The sequence below is a fragment of the Daktulosphaira vitifoliae genome, unplaced genomic scaffold, assembly GCF_025091365.1.
Source record: "Daktulosphaira vitifoliae isolate Bord-2020 unplaced genomic scaffold, ASM2509136v1 Scaffold_2, whole genome shotgun sequence".
Taxonomy (NCBI): Eukaryota; Metazoa; Arthropoda; class Insecta; order Hemiptera; family Phylloxeridae; genus Daktulosphaira; species Daktulosphaira vitifoliae.
Genome location: NW_026099573.1, coordinates 28,019,515 through 28,045,568, shown reverse-complemented (window position 1 = coordinate 28,045,568; position 26,054 = coordinate 28,019,515). Strand labels below are relative to the sequence as shown.

General features: G+C 27.4%; 2 protein-coding genes across 2 annotated transcripts; both read left to right on the top strand.

Annotated features, from left to right (window-relative positions):
• The first annotated feature begins 3,962 nt into the window (after positions 1-3,962).
• On the top strand, positions 3,963-25,290 carry LOC126898710 (uncharacterized). The gene is made up of 2 exons (XM_050673009.1): positions 3,963-5,868; positions 24,192-25,290. Exons 1-2 carry the CDS (start codon positions 4,101-4,103, stop codon positions 24,338-24,340), a joined length of 1,917 nt encoding a protein of 638 aa, XP_050528966.1. The 5' UTR covers positions 3,963-4,100; the 3' UTR covers positions 24,341-25,290.
• Positions 14,028-17,943, top strand: LOC126898725 (uncharacterized). Its single transcript, XM_050673028.1, has 3 exons — positions 14,028-14,976; positions 15,725-17,182; positions 17,249-17,943. The coding sequence occupies exons 1-2, from the start codon at positions 14,100-14,102 to the stop codon at positions 15,742-15,744; spliced, it is 897 nt and encodes a 298-aa protein (XP_050528985.1). The 5' UTR covers positions 14,028-14,099; the 3' UTR covers positions 15,745-17,182; positions 17,249-17,943.
• Positions 25,291-26,054: the final 764 nt, after the last annotated feature.

Genomic DNA, 26,054 nt, shown 5'->3' with positions numbered 1-26,054 from the left:
TATACAGGTGGTTCACAATACACTGACAAATCTAAAAACTTTTTAAGTAATTTATGTTACTTAAAAAAAAATTATTTTAAAATTCTTAAACTATGTTAAGAAACTCATTTTTTATTACTCGTTTTTAATAATAAAAAAAACTTGTTTTATTTAAAAACGTAGAATAAACAGTGTTATGGAAATAAATGACAAATATTTTTTGATGCCAACTAAATTAATTAATCTGTTTTAAAATTAGTTCTGGATCTGTTTTTATTATAAATCTATTCCTTAAACTGTAAATACTAGCTAGGCTAATAATCTTGTAATTATTAAGCACAAAGCACCCACGCTTTTATCACAATAATACTAGTATTTTTCGTTCATAATTGTTTTAAGCTTATTTTAAAAATTATTTTAAACTTTTAGCTTCGATGCGAAGCTGAGAAGGTATTAATTTTACTATGATGTGTTTTTTTTTTATTTTTTTTTATTTTTATTTTATTTTTTTTTTGTGTCTGTTACCACTTTTTCTCAGCTCTCACCGAACCGATTTCTTTCCATGATACGTCAAAAGATCACAAATCGTAACTAGTCGAAGACATTACCCTTCAAAATTGAAAAAATTTCCCTCGTTCCCCGTAAATGGGGGAAACCTCCAAAAAAATTACAAATTTAAAAATCGCTAATTTTCGAAATTTTTTCAATTTTTTATACTAAAAACTGCCGTAACTTTTTCAAAAATGAACATATGAATATAATTTTTTTTTTATAGATGCTTGATGTCTGTACCTATTATTTGGTATATTTTTTTTGTAAATTTGACCCATTATCTGACCACAGGGGGGGATTTAAAATGACACTTTTTTCACAAAAAATTAATTATTTCAACTTAACTTTTGAAAATGTTCCGGAAGGTCTGACACTTTTATATATATCTTAAATTAAAGCTAATGTAATATACTTTAATTTGAAAAAAAAAAATTTGACCTCTGGACTTGTCTTCACGGCGAAAATGGCTACCGAATGCTATTTTCGTGTGAAAATTCTCGATTTTATTATTTATATTATATTTAACTTTATAATGCTATAACTTATTGAAAAGTTTATGGATCCACACAATTTTTTTATGAGAAATAATATTTTTTAATAAACCCTTTTTCATTCGACATACTTTATCTTAATCGAGATATTAATAAGGAACCAGCAGATCAAGTAGCTTTTGGAATAAAACACCAATTTTTTTAAAATTAAACACTATCTAAAGATTTGCATCGAAGCGTTTATTTTTGATAGTGATTTTAATCACTGTCAGATATCATTATACTTGATCCACCTATGCCACGTCACCACTGTGCCGCGACCCCCCTGTGCTGGGTTTTTTAACTTTATTATGCTATAACTTTTTGAAAAATATATGGATCATTACAATTTTTTATGAGAAATAATAATTTTTAATTTATTTAAACTGATTATAATTTTTATCATTAAAACTGTTATAAAATTATCTTTTTTTTTCTTTTTAGATCCCAATTTGCTGATACATGTCGAAACCAAAAATAGTCGTACTGTTTTTTAGTATTTTAATATTAGTGGTATTTTCTTTCTCGATGTACTGTCTTTTAAATAAAAAAAAAAAAGAAATACTGTTTATAAGATTAGTTTACTTAAATTTTTATAACAAAAAACTTGAAATAAATGGTCGTTTTGTAAATGAAAAAGTGTAAGTTTAAATTACACTTTTAGCAAAAGACGCACATTAAAAACGTATTACAATACAGGATATTTGTTTAATATAGGTTATTTGTTTTTACTGAAATTTTTGAATTTTTATTGCATAAAAAAGAAGCTATATTTTAAAAATAATCTAATATTTTTAGCAACTTAATTAGTGACTAATCAATAGTGAACAGTATTTTTCGAACATTTAAATAAATATTAACTAGCTCAGTGATGTACCATATTCTCATTAGTGATTAATTTCGGGAAAGAGTAGTGTGCCGATTACATCATAACAATTATTTTTAATTATCCTATTGTAATAAAGTTTAAAATCTTCATTTCAATCTTGTGATTGTTTTATTTTTCCGATCTAAAAAGAAAAAAAAAGATAATTTTATAACAGTTTTAATGATAAAAATTATAATCAGTTTAAATAAATAATAAATGATTTGTGAAATTATAATAATATCACATTATCTGTGAGTTTTTCCAGTTTTTCTCGTTATGTAATCGTTTAAACTAAAAATAAACTGCATCACAAAACTCCCAGTAAAATTTCAATACAAATAGATGGGTCACACTAAAGTGAAATTTTTTCCAACTTTAAACTTTGGGTTCAGGGGAGGGCACGAAAGCTACAAGAAATCGAGTGACCACTTAATTTGTATGAGAATTTCGTGGGAAATACCGATGTGATGTTTATTTTTTATTAAAATAAAATTTAAAGTGGGGGAACCGTAAAACCCTCAATTTTGGAGGTAGGAAATTTTAGTTTTCGATTTCGCTATTTTTAGGTCCTACTGAATATCATCCTACTACTCATGCACATAGCATTTACTAACACCCTGTGTATATATACAGGGTGATTGACTAACTATGCCTCACGAATTATCTCTGAAAATATAAGAGTTATAAACAATTTTTTTTTTTTAATCATTATGGATCTTTGATGAGATGTTTCACGAGAAAATTTAAATTTTTACCACCATCCCTTTTGCTTAAAAATAGTGTCAACTTCATATTTTCAAATGGCAACACTATTTTTTTTTTATACCATTAGATTTAGTTTAATAAAAAAAAAATGTTTTGTAAAAAAAATATTTTATTTTATTAAATATTAAGCGCTCCACGGCTCTCTAAAGTTTAGGGTTTATTAAGAAAAAATCATTACAGACGAGAACGTTATGGATCGTAAATCGATAAGCGCTACCACTTCTTATCGGTACACTAAATAATAACGATACTATATTTACCCGACTACTGTTTTATTTGTTAAATCCCCTAAACTTTAAATAGTAATATCTCGCTTAGAATTTATTAAAATTGATTTTTTTTTTTTTGAGAAAATTTTTTTTTTTATTATTAACAAGATTAATAAAAAAAAAAACTGGGTTGCTATTTGAAAAACTAAAGTTGATATTGATTTAAGGGTTGAGGGATGAAGATTGAATCTTCATTTTTCTTGTCAAGTAGCTCAACAAAGATTTATAACAAATAAAATAATTACATATACGATAATATTAATATTTTTAAAGAAAATTCGTGAGGCATAGTTAGTCAATCACCCTGTATATATATAAATTTGTTTATATATACATAATATTGATGACAAGTACGCGTGTACGGGTACGATGACCAAAAATAAATTTATACAGGTATAATGTTGCCGTCGTGTGGAGAACGAAACGTGGGGTGGGCTGAATGTGTTATGACAGTCTAGTCTCAAGGCCATAGACGACGGAATATGCGAAAACGCGTGACGCTTGGAGAGTTACAAACATACATACATATAGGTGATACTAATATAAGCGTGTTAAAAAAATGAAAAAAATAATGAGTACACTATAGTGTAACGAGGATCTCAGATAATTTATTTGTATAATAACTTGTTGAATAAAGGTCGTTTAAAAAAATATTCCAAGAGAAAATTTATAAGGACCCCTCTGCCTCACTGAATCACTGGTTTTGTTTAAATGTAAAATTAAAAAAAAAATTGTTTTCAAGAAGAAACGTCAGAGTTAAACTATTAGACATTTATTTTTCAAAAATGTAAGTAAATATACAGTTTGATTTGTAATTGTAATACAAACAGAATTATCGAATAACTACGTTATTAACGTTAACGATATTTACATTATAATATTATAAGAAACATGATGATATTACTCACAATTTAACTTAAAGTTGTACATTCATCAACGCAAATAGATTATTTGCCCAACATTTTGTACAACGAAGAAATATTTGTCTATTGTGTTTCATTTCTGATTTCTATATTTTTGCTTATTTATATGCTGAGACTATAAATACTAAATGTCGCATTGTTATTAGTCGTTTTTATAAATCTTGTATCATTTTTGTCAATAATTAGCAAATTCGTTTATAATTTTGTGAATAATATGAATATCATCATAATACTGAACGCATTAGTTCTTATAATTAATTTTTTCCATTTTTCACAAACGGAAGATTTATCAGAACTACCCAATGGACTTATAATGATGAAAGAATATCTTTTCTGCGATGACGATGATTTTTTTCTAGCAAACCTAGACAATGGCAAAGTTACAATGAATCAATACTACGTGGCAATGCAAAACAGGGCGTATAAATATTTATATTTGTTATCATATTATTTTCATCATATAGTTATATTTTATGATGTAGATGTAGTAATAAATTCAATAGACACATGTTATAATATCATTGTTGAATACATGAATCATCACAATATACCATCTATAGCTCATTTGAAAGAGAAATTACCACAGCGTAACAAACGTGGTATGACACTTCTTAGAGATGTTCAAAAATCATTAATGGAATTTATGACTTCAATTAGTCGTTTATTTGTTTTTTATCACAAAAACACTAAATCATTTGAGAGTGTAAAAGATAATGATATTTTAAAAAAAAAATTCTATACAAATGTAAATTCCGGATTATTATTTAAAGGTATACTCAAAAAAGGTTTAGATTTTCCATTTAATAATAATAATGAATTTATTCAATTGAACCAGTATTTTGATGCTACATTTATAATTATCGAAGTAATAAGCGAAGAGTACCGATTAACGAATTTATTAGAACTACCCAACGGACTTATAATGATGAAAGAATATCTTTTCTGTGATAAAGATGATTTTTGTCTAAGTGACATAAACAAAGGGAAAGTTACAAAACAGCAATACTACGTGGCAATGCAAAACAGGGCGTATAAATATTTATATTTGCTATCGTTTTATTATAAAGTTATAGTTTCAAAAGGCAAAATAAAAATACTGATAAAAAATATACACGACTGTTTGAAAATCGTTATCAATTACATGAAACACCACAATGTACCCATATCAGATTTGGAAGAGCAGTTACCACAGTTTAATGATCCCAGTTGTATATATTTGGTCGATGTTCAAACATTAATAATGAATTTTATGATTTCGATTATGGATTTATTCGTTTTTTATGACATAAGCAACAAAATATTTAAGAAAGCAAATGTTGATGAAAATTTAAAAGAAATACTTTGTGAAAATATAGAGTCCGGATTATTATTTAAAGGTATACTCAAAAAAGGTTTAGATTTCCCATTTAATAATAATAATGAATTTATTCAATTGAACCAGTATTTTAATGCTACATTAATAATTATCGAAGCAATAAGTGAAGAGTACCGATTAACGAATTTATTAGAATTACCCAACGGACTTATAATGATGAAAGAATATCTTTTCTGTGATAAAGATGATTTTTGTCTAAGTGACATAAACAAAGGGAAAGTTACAAAACAGCAATACTACATGGCAATGCAAAACAGGGCGTATAAATATTTATATTTGTTAGCTTATTATTATAATGTTATAGTTTCATTAGGCGATATAAAAATAATGAAAGAAAATATACACGAATGTTTGAAAATCATTATTAATTACATGAAACACCACAATGTACCCATATCAGATTTGGAAAAGCAGTTACCACAGTTTAATGATCCCAGTTGTATATATGGGGTCGATGTTCAAACATTAATAATGAATTTTATGACTTCGATTATGGATTTATTCGTTTATTATGACAATGATACTAAATCATTTAAGAAAGCAAATGTTAATGAAAATTTAAAAGAAATACTTTGTGCAAATATAAAGTCCGGATTATTATTTAAAGGTATACTCAAAGATGGTTTAGTTTTTCCGTTTGATAACAATAATAATTATAATTTTGACCGTGTATGTGAAATGAATAAAACTGCTGCATATATAATTATCCAATATATACAGGAAGAGTACCAAGTAAAAAATCAAAACTAGCTTCTTGTATTAATTTTTTATTAACAAGTGTGACATCAAACAAATGAACATTTCTTATATCATAATTTTGAATTTTAGTCTAACTCTATTATTTATCTAATTATATTATATAAATTTAAATTATTTCGTTAATAAGTATTTTATAGTTGATTGCACCTGATATCTCATTTACTTGCATAATAAATACAATATTGATAAAATTTTTTTTTTTAGATACATATATTTTTTAATTAATCAATTACTAGTTATTTATTAGTACCATCCTATACAACTTATAGGATTGTACACTTAATTTTTTTAAATGGCAACATATATATTTATCTCGGTTACACAATAGGATTCATTTTATTAAGAAATCACACTGATTTTACACATCGAAGATTACACTAATCTTCACTAGCGTATTAAGAGAAAGTTAGGGGAACTAATCTCCCTAATGTTTTTTTTTGAAACCTTTTTTATTTTANAAGTTAGGGAGATCCTAATGTTTTTTTTTGAAACCTTTTTTATTTTACTATAAACTTGTATACATTTTTAAAAATTTTATTTATTAATTTTAAGATACCTCACAAGAGGAGCTCATAGTAGTGAGGTCCCTGATTTTCATAAACGTTATACGAGTCTAACCTATATTAAATATAAAGGTAAGAATCTGTTTGATTAGATTTTTTAGTTTCAATGCAAAGTTGTGATAGTGTGCGTTTTTTTATGTCCATCCATGAAATTTCTCATCTTTCAGTGGACTGATTTTAGAGATCGATATTATTTAGGAACCCGTTTTTAATATAACTGAACTTTATAGTAGACACCAATTATTAGAAAAAAAACCCTTAATTTTAAAAATTTAAACAAATATCTCAAAATAGAGCCACTGTGAAAACGACATTTCTAAAAAAAATTGTCTGCCTTTAAAAACTATTATAAGTTGTGACATAAAAATTTCACCTATTATTATTTATATCTAACATACCTTATATGAAATAAAAATTTATTGGTGAATAATTAAACCGGTCCTAGGTGTCGGTCTAATAGTATGTACTGATGTCCTCGTAGTTTCCATTCCAGTTCAATAACAAAAATTCGTCGTTCTCTGGTAATTTGGTCGTGTTGTTCTCTCTCGAGCCATGTATAATTCACTTTTGTGTTTGAGATTGAAATCATGATGGTAGCTTGATTTTCATTTTTCGGCCCTGATAATCAAGCCATTATTAAAGATTACTCGATTACTACTGAAACAAGTAAAATGTAAAAGTATCGTTGGTTGTAGAGTAACGTCTCAGGGATGGTAAGTATACGATTACCGACAATAATAGAGTTAAAGTGAAAGGATCTCGGGGTATGTGTGCCTACAGAAGCACGTCTAACATATGTGAATATAGGATAAGAGGCAACAAACGATTACTACTTAGCTCCTACATAAAAAATGTTATACACACGAATTTATATGATCTGTGAGTATCGCGTTTTTATGCAATTATTTGAGTCAGTTCATTTCCGATGAACCTTACTCTAATTGTTTATTATTTAAAATCCTTTGGTGAAGATATAATTGTGAAGATGAAGATATAACTTTCCTTTATATAGGGTATATAAAGGAAAGTTGTCCGATTAAAAAAAAAAGTATGACGAATGAAATAAATATATAAATAGTATTTCTCATGAAAAAATTGCATTGATCCATACTTAGTAATATAAAGTTAAAAATGTAAAATATAAAATGGAGAATTTTATCACAAATATAGTATACGGTAGTCATTTACACCGTGAAGACAAAATAAAGTATCGAAGCTAATATATAATTCGATTGCATTATGCCTATTACTTATTGAAATACCATAACCTGACTGGACAGAGTACTAGTACAATAATATCACAATTAGTGTTTAATTAATAATAAGCGTTCTTCAAAGTGTCTTTCTACTTTGTCGACCAGCCAACCTGATCTCTACCGTTTACTGAAAACAAATAGTACGGGCCATCGTAGTATAGGACAATAGTATATTACATTGTGCAAAGAACTCAAATTGAGCTCGCATCAACCTTAGATTATTCCATGAATGACTGAAAAGACACAGGGCATTTGGAAATATTTTAATGCACAGAACAGTAATTTATTTAGAATCTTATAATTGGTTTCGCAAATTGTTAAATTATAAATGTGTTAGTATAAAATACTACAGAGAAGGTCGACGAATATAGCATATAAATATACAAAAGAGTTTACATAAAATGTCAAAAGGATATAAAATTTGATTATTACCTTGGGTAGATTTAATATAGAGTTTTACTGGTAAAATAGTTACACACGAATTAACATAATAATAAAAGTACCCTAGATTTAAGTGAAACATATATGCGTATGTATTGCTAATAGCGATATTAACTATAAGTGTCTTTGCAACCGAATATTTGTGTTACCAGGTTATTTAGAGTTAAGTGAAAACATTTACTTGTTTAATAAATCTATGATGATTGTTGAAAATCAATAATTTGTTATGTTAATGCTAGTAATTCTAAAGGCATTATACTATTGCTAGATAAGAATTCATACAGGGTCTTGAGGTTAATTGTATGTCGTTGTGTTTTATCATATATTATATTATGATATCTATATTTCTACTCTAAGTAAGTCGTATTATTCAGTAAAACGTTTCTTAACCATAAGTACTTACATTGTTAGAACACAGTTTTATTTATACGTTATGTTGTAATTTATCTTTCGTCGATCCACATTATAATCCTCTTTCCACAATTATATCTTCACCAAAGGATTTTAAATAATAAACAATTAGAGTAAGGTTCATCGGAAATGAACTGACTCAAATAATTGCATAAAAACGCGATACTCACAGATCATATAAATTCGTGTGTATAACATTTTTTATGTAGGAGCTAAGTAGTAACCGTTTGTTGCCTCTTATCCTATATTCACATATGTTAGACGTGCTTCTGTAGGCACACATACCCCGAGATCCTTTCACTTTAACTCTATTATTGTCGGTAATCGTATACTTACCATCCCTGAGACGTTACTCTACAACCAACGATACTTTTACATTTTACTTGTTTCAGTAGTAATCAAGTAATCTTTAATAATGGCTTGATTACCGGGGCCGAAAAATGAAAGGATAGCCTTCAGCTCATTCAGCGATACGCTTTTAAAATCATCTATACTTGTAAATAGACGTCCATTTAAGGTTATCTTTATTTTTGGAAATAGAAAAATCACACGAAGTAATGTCTGATGAACATTGAGGCTGGGGCATCGTTACAGTATTGTTTATGGTAAAAAATCCACAAACAAGCAATAAGCAGGTGCATTATCGTGGTACTAAAGACATGAATAGTTTGTCACAAATCTGGTCGTTTTTTTCGGATTGCTTCACGCAAAGGCGTATAACTTGTAAGTAGTACTATTTATTGACTTCGTGGCAAAAATTTATGATGCACTACATCATTAAAATCAAAGAACACAGTGAGCATAACCTTCAATCACGATTGCACTTGTCGAGCGTTTTTTGGTCTTGGCGATCCCGAATGCCTCCAATGGGACGATCGAGCCTTAGATTTGACGTTGTATCCATAAACCCATGTTTCTTCACCTTCAACGTCTTCACAGTCATCTTGGAAACGCTTATACGACTCGTAAACAACTTCTTTACTAACAGCAGACTCACCGTAGGCCTTTGTTAACATTTCACACATTTTTGTTCAATTTGTACGCACAATTTGATACAAATCTTTTGATTCATTTTTTTTTAACAAACAAAATCGCTGAGCTCATAAAAACATGTTTAACCTTATCGGCTGCCACTGACAAAGTAAAAAATGAATCCAGCTGAAAATTTTAACATACTTTAGGGACATATGTACCAACATTATGAAAAAAAAAATTAGATAATTGGACTAACCAAACCCGCAAAATTAAAAAATTCCCGTTATATTCTGAACACGCCTCGTATTAAATATGATATTTTAGGTATCATTATCATTAAATAAAAATTAATTTTCACTACATTTTTTAGATTACTATAAATTATAACACACATCCAATATGGATTGGTGGTGGTAAAATGCGAACGCACATAATAGAATAAGAGATCAAAAATAAAATAGCCGAACTAATAATACGAACTGAGGACAGTCGCCCGTTTATTATTATAAACGTCATTCAAAATTGATGTATATATATATGTATATGTCACAATATAATATATTATATTATAATAAGCACTGAGATATCCAAACACTAAGCTATAATAAAAAACGGTAGCACAGTGGGGTCGCGGCACAGTGTGAGGGTGGCATAGTTGGGACAAGTATAGATGATATCAGACAGTGATTAAAATCACTATCATAAGCAACGCTTCGATGCAAATCTGTAGATAGTGTTTAATTTTAAAAAATTGATGGATTATTCCAAAAGTAAAATTTTAACTCAAAAAGATTTAAGAAAAATTTGCTAAGGAATTGTTTTTTCTGAATTTGTAAACGTTCGTCGCATTCGTTTTTTTGATAAAATTGGCAATTTAGGCTGATTCAAAATTAATTTTTTCGACTTTAAAGAAAAAAAAAAATGAAATAATTTTAACTTTATATTTGTTCATTTTTTAAAAAGTTATGGCAATTTTTAGAAAAAAAAGTTTAAAAAATACTGTATATATTTTATTATTAAGAGTAAAATTTATTTCTTAAAACAGTGATATTGCGAAACCTGATTTTCAAACCTAAAAAGAAGGTTTAAAATTAAAACTGATTTTTAACATAAATTTTTATAATTTTCAATATTCTTCAACAAAATTTAGTACAATACTTGATTATACTAGTTCTATTATAGTAGATGTGGCTAATATGATACGTTGTATTTCGGAATTAAATATATTAATACACAATGTGTATTCAAATATTAGTTATCTATTTTCAGACTAATAAAAGTAATATATGTAGCAGGAAAAATAATTTATACTATAATGACAATTACAATAAAATTATTACAAAATTAATGAACATAAATAAAAAATGAAAATGATGATAAGTACAAATAAAATAATATCTAATTATAATAAAAAACGTTCATTAAAAATGAATAAAAAAACTGTTACTAAATAGTTACATATCAAATTATCGAATCTTTAATGATCACAGTTATTAAAATGTTTTTTCCTTGAACTTCAATTTCAAATTCACCAATTTAATTTTGAATCTATTTCATCACAATATTGCTACCCAATATGCTTTATAGCTTCTTGTTTTGTATGTTAATAGTCTTTGTGGGATGGGATTAGCATATCATATCATGTTAAAAATGTATGTATATTGTATAGTTTGTAAGGTTTAGAAAACCATAGAAATTTTTATTTTGACCACAAAGGATAAGGAATTATTACATTACATTGTGACATAAAAAAAATTAAAAAACCCAGCACAGGGGGGTCGCGGCACAGTGGTGACGCGGCATAGTTGGATCAAGTAAATGATATCTGACAGTGATTAAAATCACTATCAAAAATAAACGCTTCGATGCAAATCTTTAGATAGTGTTTAATTTTAAAAAAATTGGTGTTTTATTCCAAAAGCTACTTGATCTGCTGGTTCCTTATTAATATCTCGATTAAGATAAAGTATGTCGAATGAAAAAGGGTTTATTAAAAAATATTATTTCTCATAAAAAAATTGTGTGGATCCATAAACTTTTCAATAAGTTATAGCATTATAAAGTTAAATATAATATAAATAATAAAATCGAGAATTTTCACACGAAAATAGCATTCGGTAGCCATTTTCGCCGTGAAGACAAGTCCAGAGGTCAAATTTTTTTTTTTCAAATTAAAGTATATTACATTAGCTTTAATTTAAGATATATATAAAAGTGTCAGACCTTCCGGAACATTTTCAAAAGTTAAGTTGAAAAAGTTAATTTTTTGTGAAAAAGTTGTCATTTTAAATCCCCCCCTGTGGGCAGATAATGGGTCAAATTTACAAAAAAAATATACCAAATAATAGGTAAAGACATCAAGCATCTATATAAAAAAAATTTATATTGATATGTTCATTTTTGAAAAAGTTAGAGCATTATTAAGTTAAAAATATAAAAAAAAATTATTTTACAAAAATCGTAATTTTTTATTAACTTTGATGTCAACTTTCACCACGAAGACAAGTCCAGAGGTCAAATTTTTTTTTTTCAAATTAAAGTATATTACATAAGCTTTAATTTAAGATATATATAAAAGTGTCAGACCTTCCGGAACATTTTCAAAAGTTAAGTTGAAAAAGTTCTACTTTCTATATGCATTTTTTATATTTGAAGCCCCCCCATATATAGGGAAATAGTCTGATTTAAAAAAAAAGTATATCCAATGAAAGATGTATATAAATACTACTTCTCATGAAAAAATTGTATTGATCCATACATTTTTTAAAAAGTTATAGCACTTTAAAGTAAAAAATGTAAATTATAAAATCGAAAATTTTCACACAAAAATAGCATTCGGTAGCCGTTTTCACCATGAAGACAAGTCCAGAGGTCAAATTTTTTTTTTTCAAATTAAAGTACATTACATTAGCTTTAATTTAAGATATATATAAAAGTGTCAGACCTTCCGGAACATTTTCAAAAGTTAAGTTGAAAAAGTTAATTTTTTGTGAAAAAGTTGTCATTTTAAATCCCTCCCTGTTGGAGGTTAAGTGTCAGATTTACAAAAAAAATATACCAAATGATAGGTAAAGACATCAAGCATCTATATAAAAAAAAATTATATTGNTCCCTGTTGGAGGTTAAGTGTCAGATTTACAAAAAAAAATATACCAAATGATAGGTAAAGACATCAAGCATCTATATAAAAAAAAATTATATTCATACGTTCATTTTTGAAAAAGTTACGGCAGTTTTTAGTAAAAAAAATTGAAAAAATTTCGAAAATTAGCGATTTTTAAATTTGTAATTTTTTTGGAGGTTTCCCCCATTTACGGGGAACGAGGGAAATTTTTTCAATTTTGAAGGGTAATGTCTTCGACTAGATACGATTTGTGATCTTTTGACGTATCGTTGAAAGAAATCCGTTCGGTGAGAGCTGAGAAAAAGTGGTAACAGACACAAAAAAAAAAAAAAAAAAAAAAAAAAAAAAAAAAAAACTCATCATAGTAAAACCAATACCTTCTCAGCTTTGCATCGAAGCGAAAATGTCGAAATTTAAAAATTGTAATTTTTTGGGGGATTTTCACTATTTACAGGGAATGAGGGCAAAATTTTCAATTTTTGAGGATAATGTTCAACTAGATACGATTCGTGATCACAAAAAATAAATAAACACATCACAGTAAAATTAATACCTTTTTAGCTTCGCATCAAAGCTATTAATAATATGATAGAGTATGTTGTCAAGTCGGTAGAGAGTTACAGATAGGTCGATTGTCACAACAGCAATATGCAGTCACGGCGACCTTATCACGGTGTCAATGACGGGAAAATGTATTACGACCACTGATTGTTATATTGATAGGTGAATGGCTAATATCGAGAGATACATGAATGAGCACCAGCCTAAGGCAGGGCATAGTATCGTGTCAATTAATATTTAATAAGAAATAAGATTGCCCAAAGTATGGCACTTGCTAGCAAGAATACGTTTTGACCGACCAAGATTCTCATTAAAAGATAGACTAGGATAAATTCACTTTTAGAATTTAATCCTTGATCAAAATTTATATTATTTAAATTCAGTTTAACAAAAAATATTAGATGTGAAATCATTTCATTTCTGTTAATTTTTGGTTTTATAGAAGTTTAAAAAAAGATTTTTTCATTAAAAATTATATTGAAATATTTTTAACTTCATTATTGAAATAATAAAATTAAAGCAGTTATAAATAGTCATTGCAAAAATTATGAAACAATTTTTTTAAATACTATTTGTTGTTGTTTTTTCTGAGTAAACACACTATACTTGGAATCAGAATTGTATTGAACAATTTATATTATAAATTGTTCAATACAATACTGATTAAATGGTATATTTTATATTATAATACTTACCATAATAATTATTATCATTATAATAGTAAAACTATTAAATTTTTTCTTAAACAATGACATCTTTAAAGTTTGTCCTAAAGTACTTGTTATTATTTTTTGCCATCATATGTGCCAAATCACATAGAAATACAAAACAAAATACTAGTATTGTGAATGATCTTTTTAAATGTAAAGGATGGAAAAATTTTAAACATGTAAAAAGTGTAACGTACTTAACGAATATATATGATCTTTCGAGTATTATTCAAGACAAAATATCTACAGATGATTGTAATAAAAAAGTAAGAGTTGCAACTATTTTCCTTGGTTGTAAATATGGATATATTTTAGAAGACATTGTAAATTCTGTCGGTTATCAACGACTATTCTGTGGCCAAATAACGAGTAACAAATCTTATAAATCACAAGATCACAATTGCACTGAAAAATTAATAGAACTAATATTCAATATAACTTTATTTGCAAAAAAACTGCAAGGAGCCTTGTATGCTATAGATAATTTACATTCTATTAAATGGCAACTTAGTACTACGAAACCTAAAATTATTATGAAATCAGTGTTTGAGAAGTTCAAAAATTTACAAAACCAAGTAAATAAATATATCGCGTTGGGAGATGATTTGAAAGACGACAAAAATATAATAAATACTATAAAAATATACATAAGCCGGATAAAAAAAGAATTAAAATTTGAAATCAACCGTTATTGTAAATTGGAATTGAGCATTAATTTCTTATATATTCAAATATTGAAGAATGAATACACAAATGATATCAATAAATGTACAAAAATATTTAAATCTGGCAGTGAAATTATAATAAGTGGTATCAAGGAGTTAATTATCGAAAATTTTACCAATTTAGTCTTCGAATTTAATTCAAAAACTGAGGAAACATTCATTCCAGATTCATTATGTCATCTTTTTGAAGGTATAGTTATGTTTCATAATTATATAATTGGTAGAATAATTCATTTTTAGTATAAATAGAGGTCTTTGATTTTGGAATAAACTAATGATATAATTCCTTAAAGAACTATTATGAATATTTTTGTGTGTTTTTTCAAGTGCCGTATTCGTTAATGAACGTTAGCAAACATGTTAGTAATTTGATCTTCATTAATGGCTGTTTCAAATAAATATATCGTAGATGTATTGAACCATTTTCTAAGGTTATCTAATCAAAAAATTTGATGTCTTACACGAGGCCACTTTCCAACTATTTTACCCAGGATTATTAAATGTATTAAACTATATTTTTCTGGATGTCGCATAATATGTCCTAGATATTAAAGCTTTCGTGATTTTATTGTTTTTACCACTTCAAGTTCTTTATTCATTCTTTCCAGCATATTGATATTCGTTATATGATCGCATCAACTAATTTTTAATACTCTGCGGTATATCCATATCTCAAAGCTTGAATTCTTTGTGCGTTTAGTTTGTCCTAAACAAACAAATGAATGTTATAAATATTTAATTTTTTATATTATTAGAGACAAATAATAAAAAATATGCTATTAACAAAGTCCAAAACTGTAATCACTGGATTACAAAAATTATAATATTTGTCAAAAAATCTTGGACCACTGTGTATAGTTATATATAATTTACATAAAATAAAATTAAAACAAATTTTATTTGAAAAATTTATTTTAACGCTTATTTTATTTGATCAGATGATAAACCACGTGAATGAAGAATTTGAGCTAGAATCAGAAGACTATACTAGAAAAATACACGAAATTTATAAAATTGATTTAAATAATTTTTTCATTATGTAAAAATATAACTTAGCATAAAAACATAACTTTTAGTTGAATCTAAATATCATTTGTGAAATAATTAAAAATAAAGTTTATAGGGAAAGAATTAATAAAGAAGAATGATAATAGCATCATTTGTAAAGACATAATAAATACAAGTACTTTAATTTCTAGTTATTACTTGATTAGTGTAGTTAGTGTTTTAAAAATACTCTTACCTGATATCCGCTGGAACAGTAATGATCTCGGCTGGTGATTTATAGTTGCTTAAGGAGTCTGTTAAATTATAGAGGATGCGTTAATTACAAGAGAATAATTTGTGAATTATATATGCGTATATATTTTTAAGTAAAGTGTTAGTTACTTTAACAGACGTAAGTTTTAAGCTAAGTAAGAAAAGTTAAACTAAAACTCAAATCAACATACACACAAAGAATACACAGGTTTGGTCTGCAAGGGAAAACTATGATGATAACTTGATACACGATAAGAAGTGAATGAGAGAGGGGACTATAGTCCTTAGCCCTTTTATAATAGGCAAAAGAGTGGTCTGTTAATACGTGTGCAGCATAAATGGGGCATATGACTCTGAATATTTTTATAAATGATACCTTCAACTGTTAGTCATATAAATGAAAAGGTTAAATGGTCCAGTGTGCCTTATGACATCATAGTAATCCTTAATAGTTCGCACTAAAGGGTTAACTATTATTTACCACCATAATATTGGTGTCACGAAAACGCGACGAAAAGTGTTGACTCATGATAATTATTGACAAACCATTTTAACGGAAAAGCAAAAATGAAATGTACTTATTAAACAGTGTATCTTTGCATTATGTGAGTTAGTAAATATTTTGTTGACGAATATTACATTTGGTACATCATTTCACATGTTTTTACAATTTAAATGTTTCACATTTTTAATATATTTTTTCAATAACTACAAAAATTACAATTAACTTTTATGAAAAATAATTATTTTTCACATAAAATACGCGAGGCACTAGAATTTTGACAATTTAAACATATACAGAAATTAAGATAACCATGAAACATTTATCAGGATTAAAAAAAATATAATTTTACGGAACTTCATACGTTTTTGCTATTCACTTGAAATATTATATATCTGGGATATTCGACAAATATTTTCATTTATATGGATAACCATGGAGAACATCAGGAAACGTATCTCTAGTTCCAAACGTATCAATTAGCTCATAAACCAACCAACTTTTAAAGATTGTATCAAATACGTTGTAAGGTTATGTTGTAAGGATACGAAAATAGTAAAGTTTGTCAAAACTGTATACGTCAGTTTAGCAGTGCTTGACATTAGCAAGACGTTAAAGTACTACTATCACACTAGTAAGTAAACACGATTTTTATTATATTTTTATTTTTAAGATATTCATATGAATTAATGTTTTTTAGATTTTTTCATATACCTACTCAGAGTCCGCGACTATTACTGGGATTAAGCTGACAGTCCCGATTTACTGGTGCATTTGGATGCATCTAGCCTGCCCAATGGTCACTCAAGTTACTCAGATGCCAGAAAAAAAACGCTCAGTCTGTTTTCAGCCTAGACTGGTGGCCTCATCCTCTTCGAGATTGCTACTCTTCAATCAAAGAGCTACGCTTATGATAGGGAAGGCATCAAACTTATCAAGTCAAATGAGATCTGCGGACACGTAGTTGGCAACCATCTGTCTTTAGATAAATACAAGTGGTGTTTGTTTGAAGACCATGACGATGATTCAAAAAGAGCGTTGGCTGGACAGATTGGCCGTGCGGTCATTGAAGCGGTACGTGGTGGTGACAAATGTCATCGCTACTCTATACTCTGTAACGCCAAAACGTGTCGATTCGTTCGCTAGAGCACGAGATTCGCACTTTGCGTGTGACCAGGTTAGCGTTCAATCGTTTCAAAGATATGTGCTACACACTTGACAATAGAATCAACACACTAACCCACGGGCAATATTATGCCATCAACACCATTACCTCAACCATCAGCAAAAGACCTATAGTTTCGTTTATTTTTTAGTTATACTCGTTGGAAAAAAATATTGTTAAGTATACAAATTGAAATATACAGAGTGGTCTAGCGTTCACTGACAACTTAAATAACTTTTGATCTAGTTAATATTTTAACAATTTAAACATTGTATTAACAATTTTAACTAAAATGTAAAAGAAATAATCGAAGATAGCTATTTTGTAGAGTAGATTTTAAGAAAAATTTTGGTAAAAAAATATCTTATTAATATTAAGTAGTAAATAGTCAGTATCATTTTAAAGTTTATGAAAATTTGAATTTTCATTTGTTATTTTACGGTTTTGAACATTGAATAACGTTTTGAGACAAGGGAAGAAGAAAAGTAAGATAGGTAACTTATTTTAAACATTTTTCTTAAATTTTTTAAAATTAGAAAAATGATATTAATTAAATTATTTATATAGCCCTCAAGTATATTAACTATTAAAAAAAAATAACAAAAAAAATTAACTGGATCAAAAGTTCCTGGGCTACGCTGTATTTGTAAATATACATGTACTCGTATATATTTAATTTTAAGAATTTTTAAATGTAACATAATATAAAAAAAAATTATTTTTTGTAAATAAATAAAAACGTATATTAAAAAAATTTACAATTATGAAAAATTATAATTTACAATAATGTATATAATTATATACATACAAATTTTTTTGACTTCTCTGTTGAATGGGTTGTACGTTATTATCTGATCGTGTAGCATCAGACAGTAATACGCAGTAGAATCAGGTATCTTTTTATCCATTTCAAATTCTATCATTAATTCAAAGACTTAATTGTATCGTTTTGATGCAATAAATCTACCACAACTAAAGGTGCATGCTAATGCTACTCATTTTGAAACAACAGGGGCTCACCAAAGTCTTTGCCGTAGTACGATTTTTGGAAATCGGTGTACGCATTTTATAAAACTGTTTATGTTGATAACGAAAACCAACCGGAAAACCTAAGAATACATTTCATTGTTTAGGTAGACCTTGTTAAGTTAGCAACTTAAACATAATAAACTAAAACTTAAACTTATAAACATAATTTATTCTTGATAACATTTATATGCTACGGTTATAAATAGTGAAAAACATGAAATCTATCAATTTTTCAGAGTGAACTTTGATAATTGGAAATTTCGGGTGAAAACGCTACTTGAAGAAAAATATGTATTATCTTACATTAAGGAGGAAAAGCCAGCAATGATAAATGATGTTTAGAGGAAAGGAGATGCTAAATGTCAGTCTTTCATAATTCAATGTATTGCTGATAACCATCTCGAGTAAGTTGATGAAGCAATTAAAGAATTAAGATGCGTTGGTACTAAACTTGTTATACATGATGTTATTTGTCATTTAATTTAACATGCGGTAATAACTGAAATATAAACATTGTCACCTAATGAATTATCATAAGGGTTTGTGAATGGGAGACTTCTTGTTGAGGAAGCAAAAAAAAAGCATGGGATAACAGCAAAAAAAAATCGAAATTCCAGCTGCATTTGAAATAATATGTTAGGTTGCGGTCGAGAAGGACATAAAATTAGTTAATATCGTAATAAAGATAAAAACAATAAATATAAGTATGCGAGTTATTGCCTTGGAGAAAATGACAGTTACGAAGAAGCAATTGAATTTGTATATATGTCCAATAGAAATAGTAATTTAAAATCATATTCTAAAAGCATGGTTAGTACAATATTAATTTTCTGTTTGGATTTGGGAGCGACAGATCATATTTTGAATGATATAACATATTTTTCAGATTCACAAATGTTAAATAATCCCATAAATGTATCAGTTGCGAAGAATGGTATATTAATTAATGCAACTTATGTAGGTAATATACTTTTAAATAGTATAGTAAATAGACGAACTGTTAAATATCTTCTAAAAAATGTGTTATATGTACAAGACTTAAAACATAATCTACTATCTGTTTCTCAAATGAAAAGTGCATGTTTAAATATATCTTTTTTTTAATGGAAAAGCAAAAATAACCAAAAATAATAAGATTATTGCTTATGGATTTATAAATGAAAATTTATATAAAGTTGATGAAGTAAATGGGTAATAAATGTAATAAGTAATGGGTAAACACCGGGTGTTTTTTATTTTAAATAGAAGTAGTATTATTTACAATAATAATAATAAGACAGATTGATATATATGGATAATTTCCGTTTCAAAGAAATAACGGTGACCGTTGAAAAAAGATAATTGATATCATGTCCCGGTACCCGAGAGACCGGTTTACGCTGCCCCGCATGGCATTACGTCGCAAAAATGTGGTCGACACTGGTTTTGAGGGTAGAGACCCGTGGGCCGTTTATTAATGAGCAACAACAGGTTACAAAAAAAAAAAAAAAAAAAAACCGANATTAATGAGCAACAACAGGTTACAAAAAAAAAAAAAAAAACAAACCGAAAAGACGAACACAATAATAACAATCTTGGCATAATATCGCGGCACTTTCGCTGGCCCCGCCGGGTGACAAAAGTTTAGCAGCGTTGATGGTTGCGGGTGCGGATCGGTTCGTCAACGTTGTCACTCTCACAACGGGAAGAACACTCCCGTATCGTTTGCGGCGCGTCGTGTCGGCCGTGCGGCACTTGCTGGACTTTGCACCGTAGCGTATGACACGCGGTGTTGGTCAGTCAAATATTCATAGGGCGACGGCTGATAAAGGTGGCACGAGTCGCGGGGCATCGTGTAAAACGAAGCGACGCGGGCCGTGTCAGACGTAAAGAGAAAGCACCGCGATCGCCACTCAGCGGTAACGCGGGAAATGCGATGCGACCGCGATACAGTTCATTTCAGTATATTAAATGAAAAGAATATATTTGCTGTATGGCAAGAAACCTTTTGAATTGTAGCATCGTTATTTGGGACATTTAAGCATAAATTTAATGAAAAATTTTGAAATGAAAAAAAAGGATAAAAATGAATATAAGATGGAGATTAGGGTGACCCTTAGCTACATGAGAGGTTTTTTTTTTTTATATTTGTAAGTGCCACCCCCTAGAATTATTCAAATACATGAAAAAATAAATTGGAGATTATTGGTCAACTCTAAGACGTGCCCCAAAAGGGTTAAAAATAACCCCTCAAGGGAGATTTTTTAGTTTTTTTTGTCCATCTCAAAAACTTTAGCTTTTGCGAAAAAGTTTATTGGGACTTTTTTGTAGGTATATAATTTTTCTATAAAAAGTATTTACACAAAAATTTTTGAAAAGTTCTTATTTAGCCCTAAAAAAATAAAAACCTCTATGTTCTATTCTTACCGCTAAATTGTTAATTTATAAATCGTTCATTGTAAAAACAAAAAAATATTCATTTAACCGTTGTTTTAAATTAAATTTTCTATATATTTTTATATTATTTACTATTCAAAACCTACAATTTTTTTAATGTTAATTAAAAAAAACAGATCAGAGTAAAATTAATACCGTCTCAGCTTCACATTGAAACTAAAATAATGTTAACTTATAAATTTATATACAATCAGAAACTATTTACAAAAAAAAACGTACTAAAAAAATTTACTACATATTTTAAATAATTTATCTTTTTTTAAATTATTGTGCTTTGCTTAATGCTCTTTTATTGCGATTAGGAAAACAACGCCGGTATTCTATAACAATCTGTAATAGGTATTGTTTTTGTGATTCGTTTTTGTTAAAATATTACTATACTCTTCTATTAGTTTGACGCCCCTCTGCTAAATCATTTATAATTTTTAAATTATTTACTATAATTTTTCCTCTGATATATTGACTGTTGTCTTTCCACAACAAAGGATTGATATTTAAAAAATCAGTTCAATGTCATATCTTACAAACAACTTTTTTGACTGTGTTGAAATAAAATTATCTATATTTTAATTTTTAAAATCATACATTTCATTTACTCCTACTACTATATGTCTGTTTGTACATGGATCTTCTTCCCGATTATTTAATAAGTTTACTATTTTAATTTTAGTATCTTCACATAAATCATCATGAAAAAATGCCAATGCTGCCGATTCGGATACTAAGTACCATAGGTGACCGGAAATTTTTTTAAAACTACTTTAGAAATATCTTTATTGATTCATAATCAATTATATTTTTAATAAATTGTAAATCTAAATTTGGCGCTAATGCAGCATTTGGTGCACTAAACCATTGTTTAATATATAAACGTGTAATACAAATACATAATGAACGAATATTTTTTAATTCTTTGATTGACATTTCAAATCAGCCCCGAAATTATAAAAATTTTCAAACAATAAATGGCCTTAGCCATACAACGAGAATGATGGATTGGGCCAGGAATTTAAAAATAATTTCCATGTAGGTGTTTCACCAAAAAATATTATGACCAATTCTAAAATTTCGTTATAGTCATCTCGAAGTTGGTATTTTTGTAATTGTTCAAAGCTAAATATCAAAATATCGTCTTTTTTTGTTTTTAATTTTTCTAAAATAACAGTATCTTCTAATCTACTTAAGTTATTTGTTTTATTTATATTTTGCCAAGACTTTTGGAATTTATTGAAAATAGGAACATCTGGTTCAGATGACGTATTCAATTTTACTTCAAAAACACTTTTCAATATAATTTCATAAATGTGATGTCTGCATGGTAAGTATAAAATATCAGGCCCTAACATTTGCATGGAATTTATTTTAAAATTCCTGATCCAATCCATCATGCTCGTTGGATAGCCAAGGCCATTTATTGTTTAGATTATTTTTGAACTCATAAAAATTAACTATTATTTTATTTAAATTTTACAATACTGAATTTCAGAAGTAAACTTTGTTTTTGATAAAATGTATGTGTGTATTTAAATTTATCCATTACTGTTATGTAATTTTAGTTAAATATTTTATATTCACTGTAACTGCTTATATAAGTTGAGAAGGAGTGTTAGCGACTTAAGTGCAAATATTATTATAAATTAAAATTTTCAATTAAATGTACATATAAAAAATTTTTCGTTTTTTCTGAGGTTTTTAAACAATTTAATGTTTAAATATTTTTAATTTTATACGCAAAAACACGAAAAATTTAAAATGACAAAAATTACATATTTTAGGGTTAACTTAAGGTTAGGGGACTGAGTTCTCTCTTAATACTTTACTTAAGTTTTTGATATAAAATTCATTTAAGTTTTGTTCCATACTTAATTCAGCACCTTTTAATGTTAGAAGCACTGTTCTGACTTTAAAACTACGGCTGTAAATTATAATGTATACTTAAAGTCTACAATAGTCAGACTTCAGTTGAATATTTTTATATTTTTTTAACGTACAATCGTTTTTTCTATAAATTAAATTGAAAAATGTTTCACGTTACTTATATAATATTTTATGTGAATCATAAAAATATTATTTGCAATGCAACTTAATGTTGTATGTCTTTCAACGTAAATAGTTTATTTACCTAAACTTTTATACGTGTTAAAATGAAGAAATATTATTTGTCTATTGTGTTTTATTTCTGACTTTTATATTTTTGCTCATTTATAAGCTGAGACTATAAATACTATATGTCGCATTGTTATTAGTTGTTTTTATAAATTTTGTCAAAACAGTAAATTCGTTTGTACAATATTGTGAATAAGATGAATATCATCATAATACTGAACGCATTAGTTCTTATAATTAATTTTTTCCATTTTTCACATACGGAAGATTTATCAGAATTACCCAATGGACTTATAATGATGAAAGAATATCTTTTCTGCGATAAAGATGATTTTTGTCTAGCAAACATAGACGATGGCAAAGTTACAATGGATCAATACTACATGGCAATGCAAAACAGGGCGTATAAATATTTATATTTGTTATCGTTTTATTATAAAGTTATAGTTTCAAAAGGCAAAATAAAAATACTGATAAAAAATATACACGACTGTTTGAAAATCGTTATCAATTACATGAAACACCACAATGTACCCATATCAGATTTGGAAGAGCAGTTACCACAGTTTAATGATCCCAGTTGTATATATTTGGTCGATGTTCAAACATTAATAATGAATTTTATGATTTCGATTATGGATTTATTCGTTTTTTATGACATAAGCAACAAAACATTTAAGAAAGCAAATGTTGATGAAAATTTAAAAGAAATACTTTGTGAAAATATAGAGTCCGGATTATTATTTNGGGGTCGATGTTAAAAAATTAATAATGAATTTTATGACTTCGATTATGGATTTATTCGTTTATTATGACAATGATACTAAAACATTTAAGAAAGCAAATGTTAATGAAAATTTAAAAGAAATACTTTGTGCAAATATAAAGTCCGGATTATTATTTAAAGGTATATTCAAAGATGGTTTAGTTTTTCCGTTTGATAACAATAAAAATACAATTAATTATAACTATAATTTTGACCGTGTATGTGAAATGAATAAAAATGCTGCAATAATAATTATCCAAGACATACAGAATGAGTACAAAATAAAATGATCATAAATAATTTCTTGTATAAGTATTATGAAATAAATAAATAATTAAATTTTATCACAAATGTACATTTGTCATTGTCATAATTTTGAATTTTAGTTTAATGATAATAATAATCGATTATTTCGTATATTATGTTATATAAATTTCTATTATATAATCAATAAGTATTTCATGTTAATTTCACCTAAACAAGTCGAATTAGTAGTATAAACTAATAAGAATTTTACCTAATGTATACAGGTGTAAAATACGTTTATCATTTACTCACAAAATAAATACAATATTGGAGAAAAAATTTCGTTTTATTGTGGTTACATATATTTTCTACATAACTTATATAACTGTTGATGGATACATTCATTATGTCAGATGATAACGCACGCGATCGATGTGAAAATCCTTTGAGTCGTATTGTATGTGGTGCTGTTACTATTTTGGCCCTTGTCAAAGTGTTCCATAAGGTCTTTTTCGTGCATAATAGTTTTTTTATACATAGACAATCGCCCTATCGATTCGCGTGTACCTTAGTACGCAAATATAGTAAATTCGCCCTGCGACTCTCGCCATATCATCGCCTTGCGATTAACCACATCCAATTGTATCCACCATTTTGTTGAAAGGTTATTCATTCCGGATCAGTTCATTTGTACAACTTTTAAGACTACAGCAATTGATAAGTAATTAATTAGTTGTCATTATCTTATTACTTTTACATATATTACTATTTATTTGTCTTTGCGCCAGTGTGGCATTAGTGTTAAGTGCCTCCCCCCTCTACCCCATTAGTACATAAATAAGAATTTATGATTTATGTTAAAAATACAGTTTATTGTTTTATATTCTTTCAATTAAATAATATAATAATAATATAAACTCATTTATACAGTCCACTCCCTACTTATTTCTCCTGCATGATATAGATACTCCAGAAACGAACAGTAACTAACCCGTACATCAATTTTTATTTTATAATTTTAACTTTATATTGCTATAACTTTATGAAAAATGTATAAATCAATATAATTTATTTTTTAATGGATTTTAATGGGTAAAGAGAGTCATATTATCGAAAAAAGTATGTCAGATGAAATACTTTTTTTGATGATATGACTCTCTTTTCTTTAAACAGAAGGAATTCAAAACTTAAAATTTTGACACCCTAATATTCAGGATGACATCGATATTAGCCGGTACATAGCATTGTTATTATCAATGATAGTAAGGTACATTTTTGTGAGTTTATAAATACACTAACTGACAATACAAAAAGTATATCTATTGATAGTCATAATTGATAATAAACAATCCGTGACTGTGATAGTAATATCATAAAAAACCAATTAGCTACCTGTATTTGTAATCCCTTGTGTATTATACCTATATATTAACTCAAAAATTTGAAACTTTAAATGTTTATATCTAATAAACAAATTAAGTTTTATTAAAAATTCAAATGCCATTTATTATTGAATTAAAAACTCAAACATTTTATTAAATTAAAAATATGTGTTACCATTTAAAAAAACAAAGTTGACACCCTTACCAGGCATAAGGGATGAACTTAAAAATAGTTAATAATTCAAGAATAATGTGTAACTAAAGATAATAATAAAAAAAAAATTTTAAATTATTATTATTCTGTAAGTAATTGAGCGGGTTATGATAAAAAAATCACCTGTATATGAAGATGGATGGCTGAGCAATTTTGCAATTG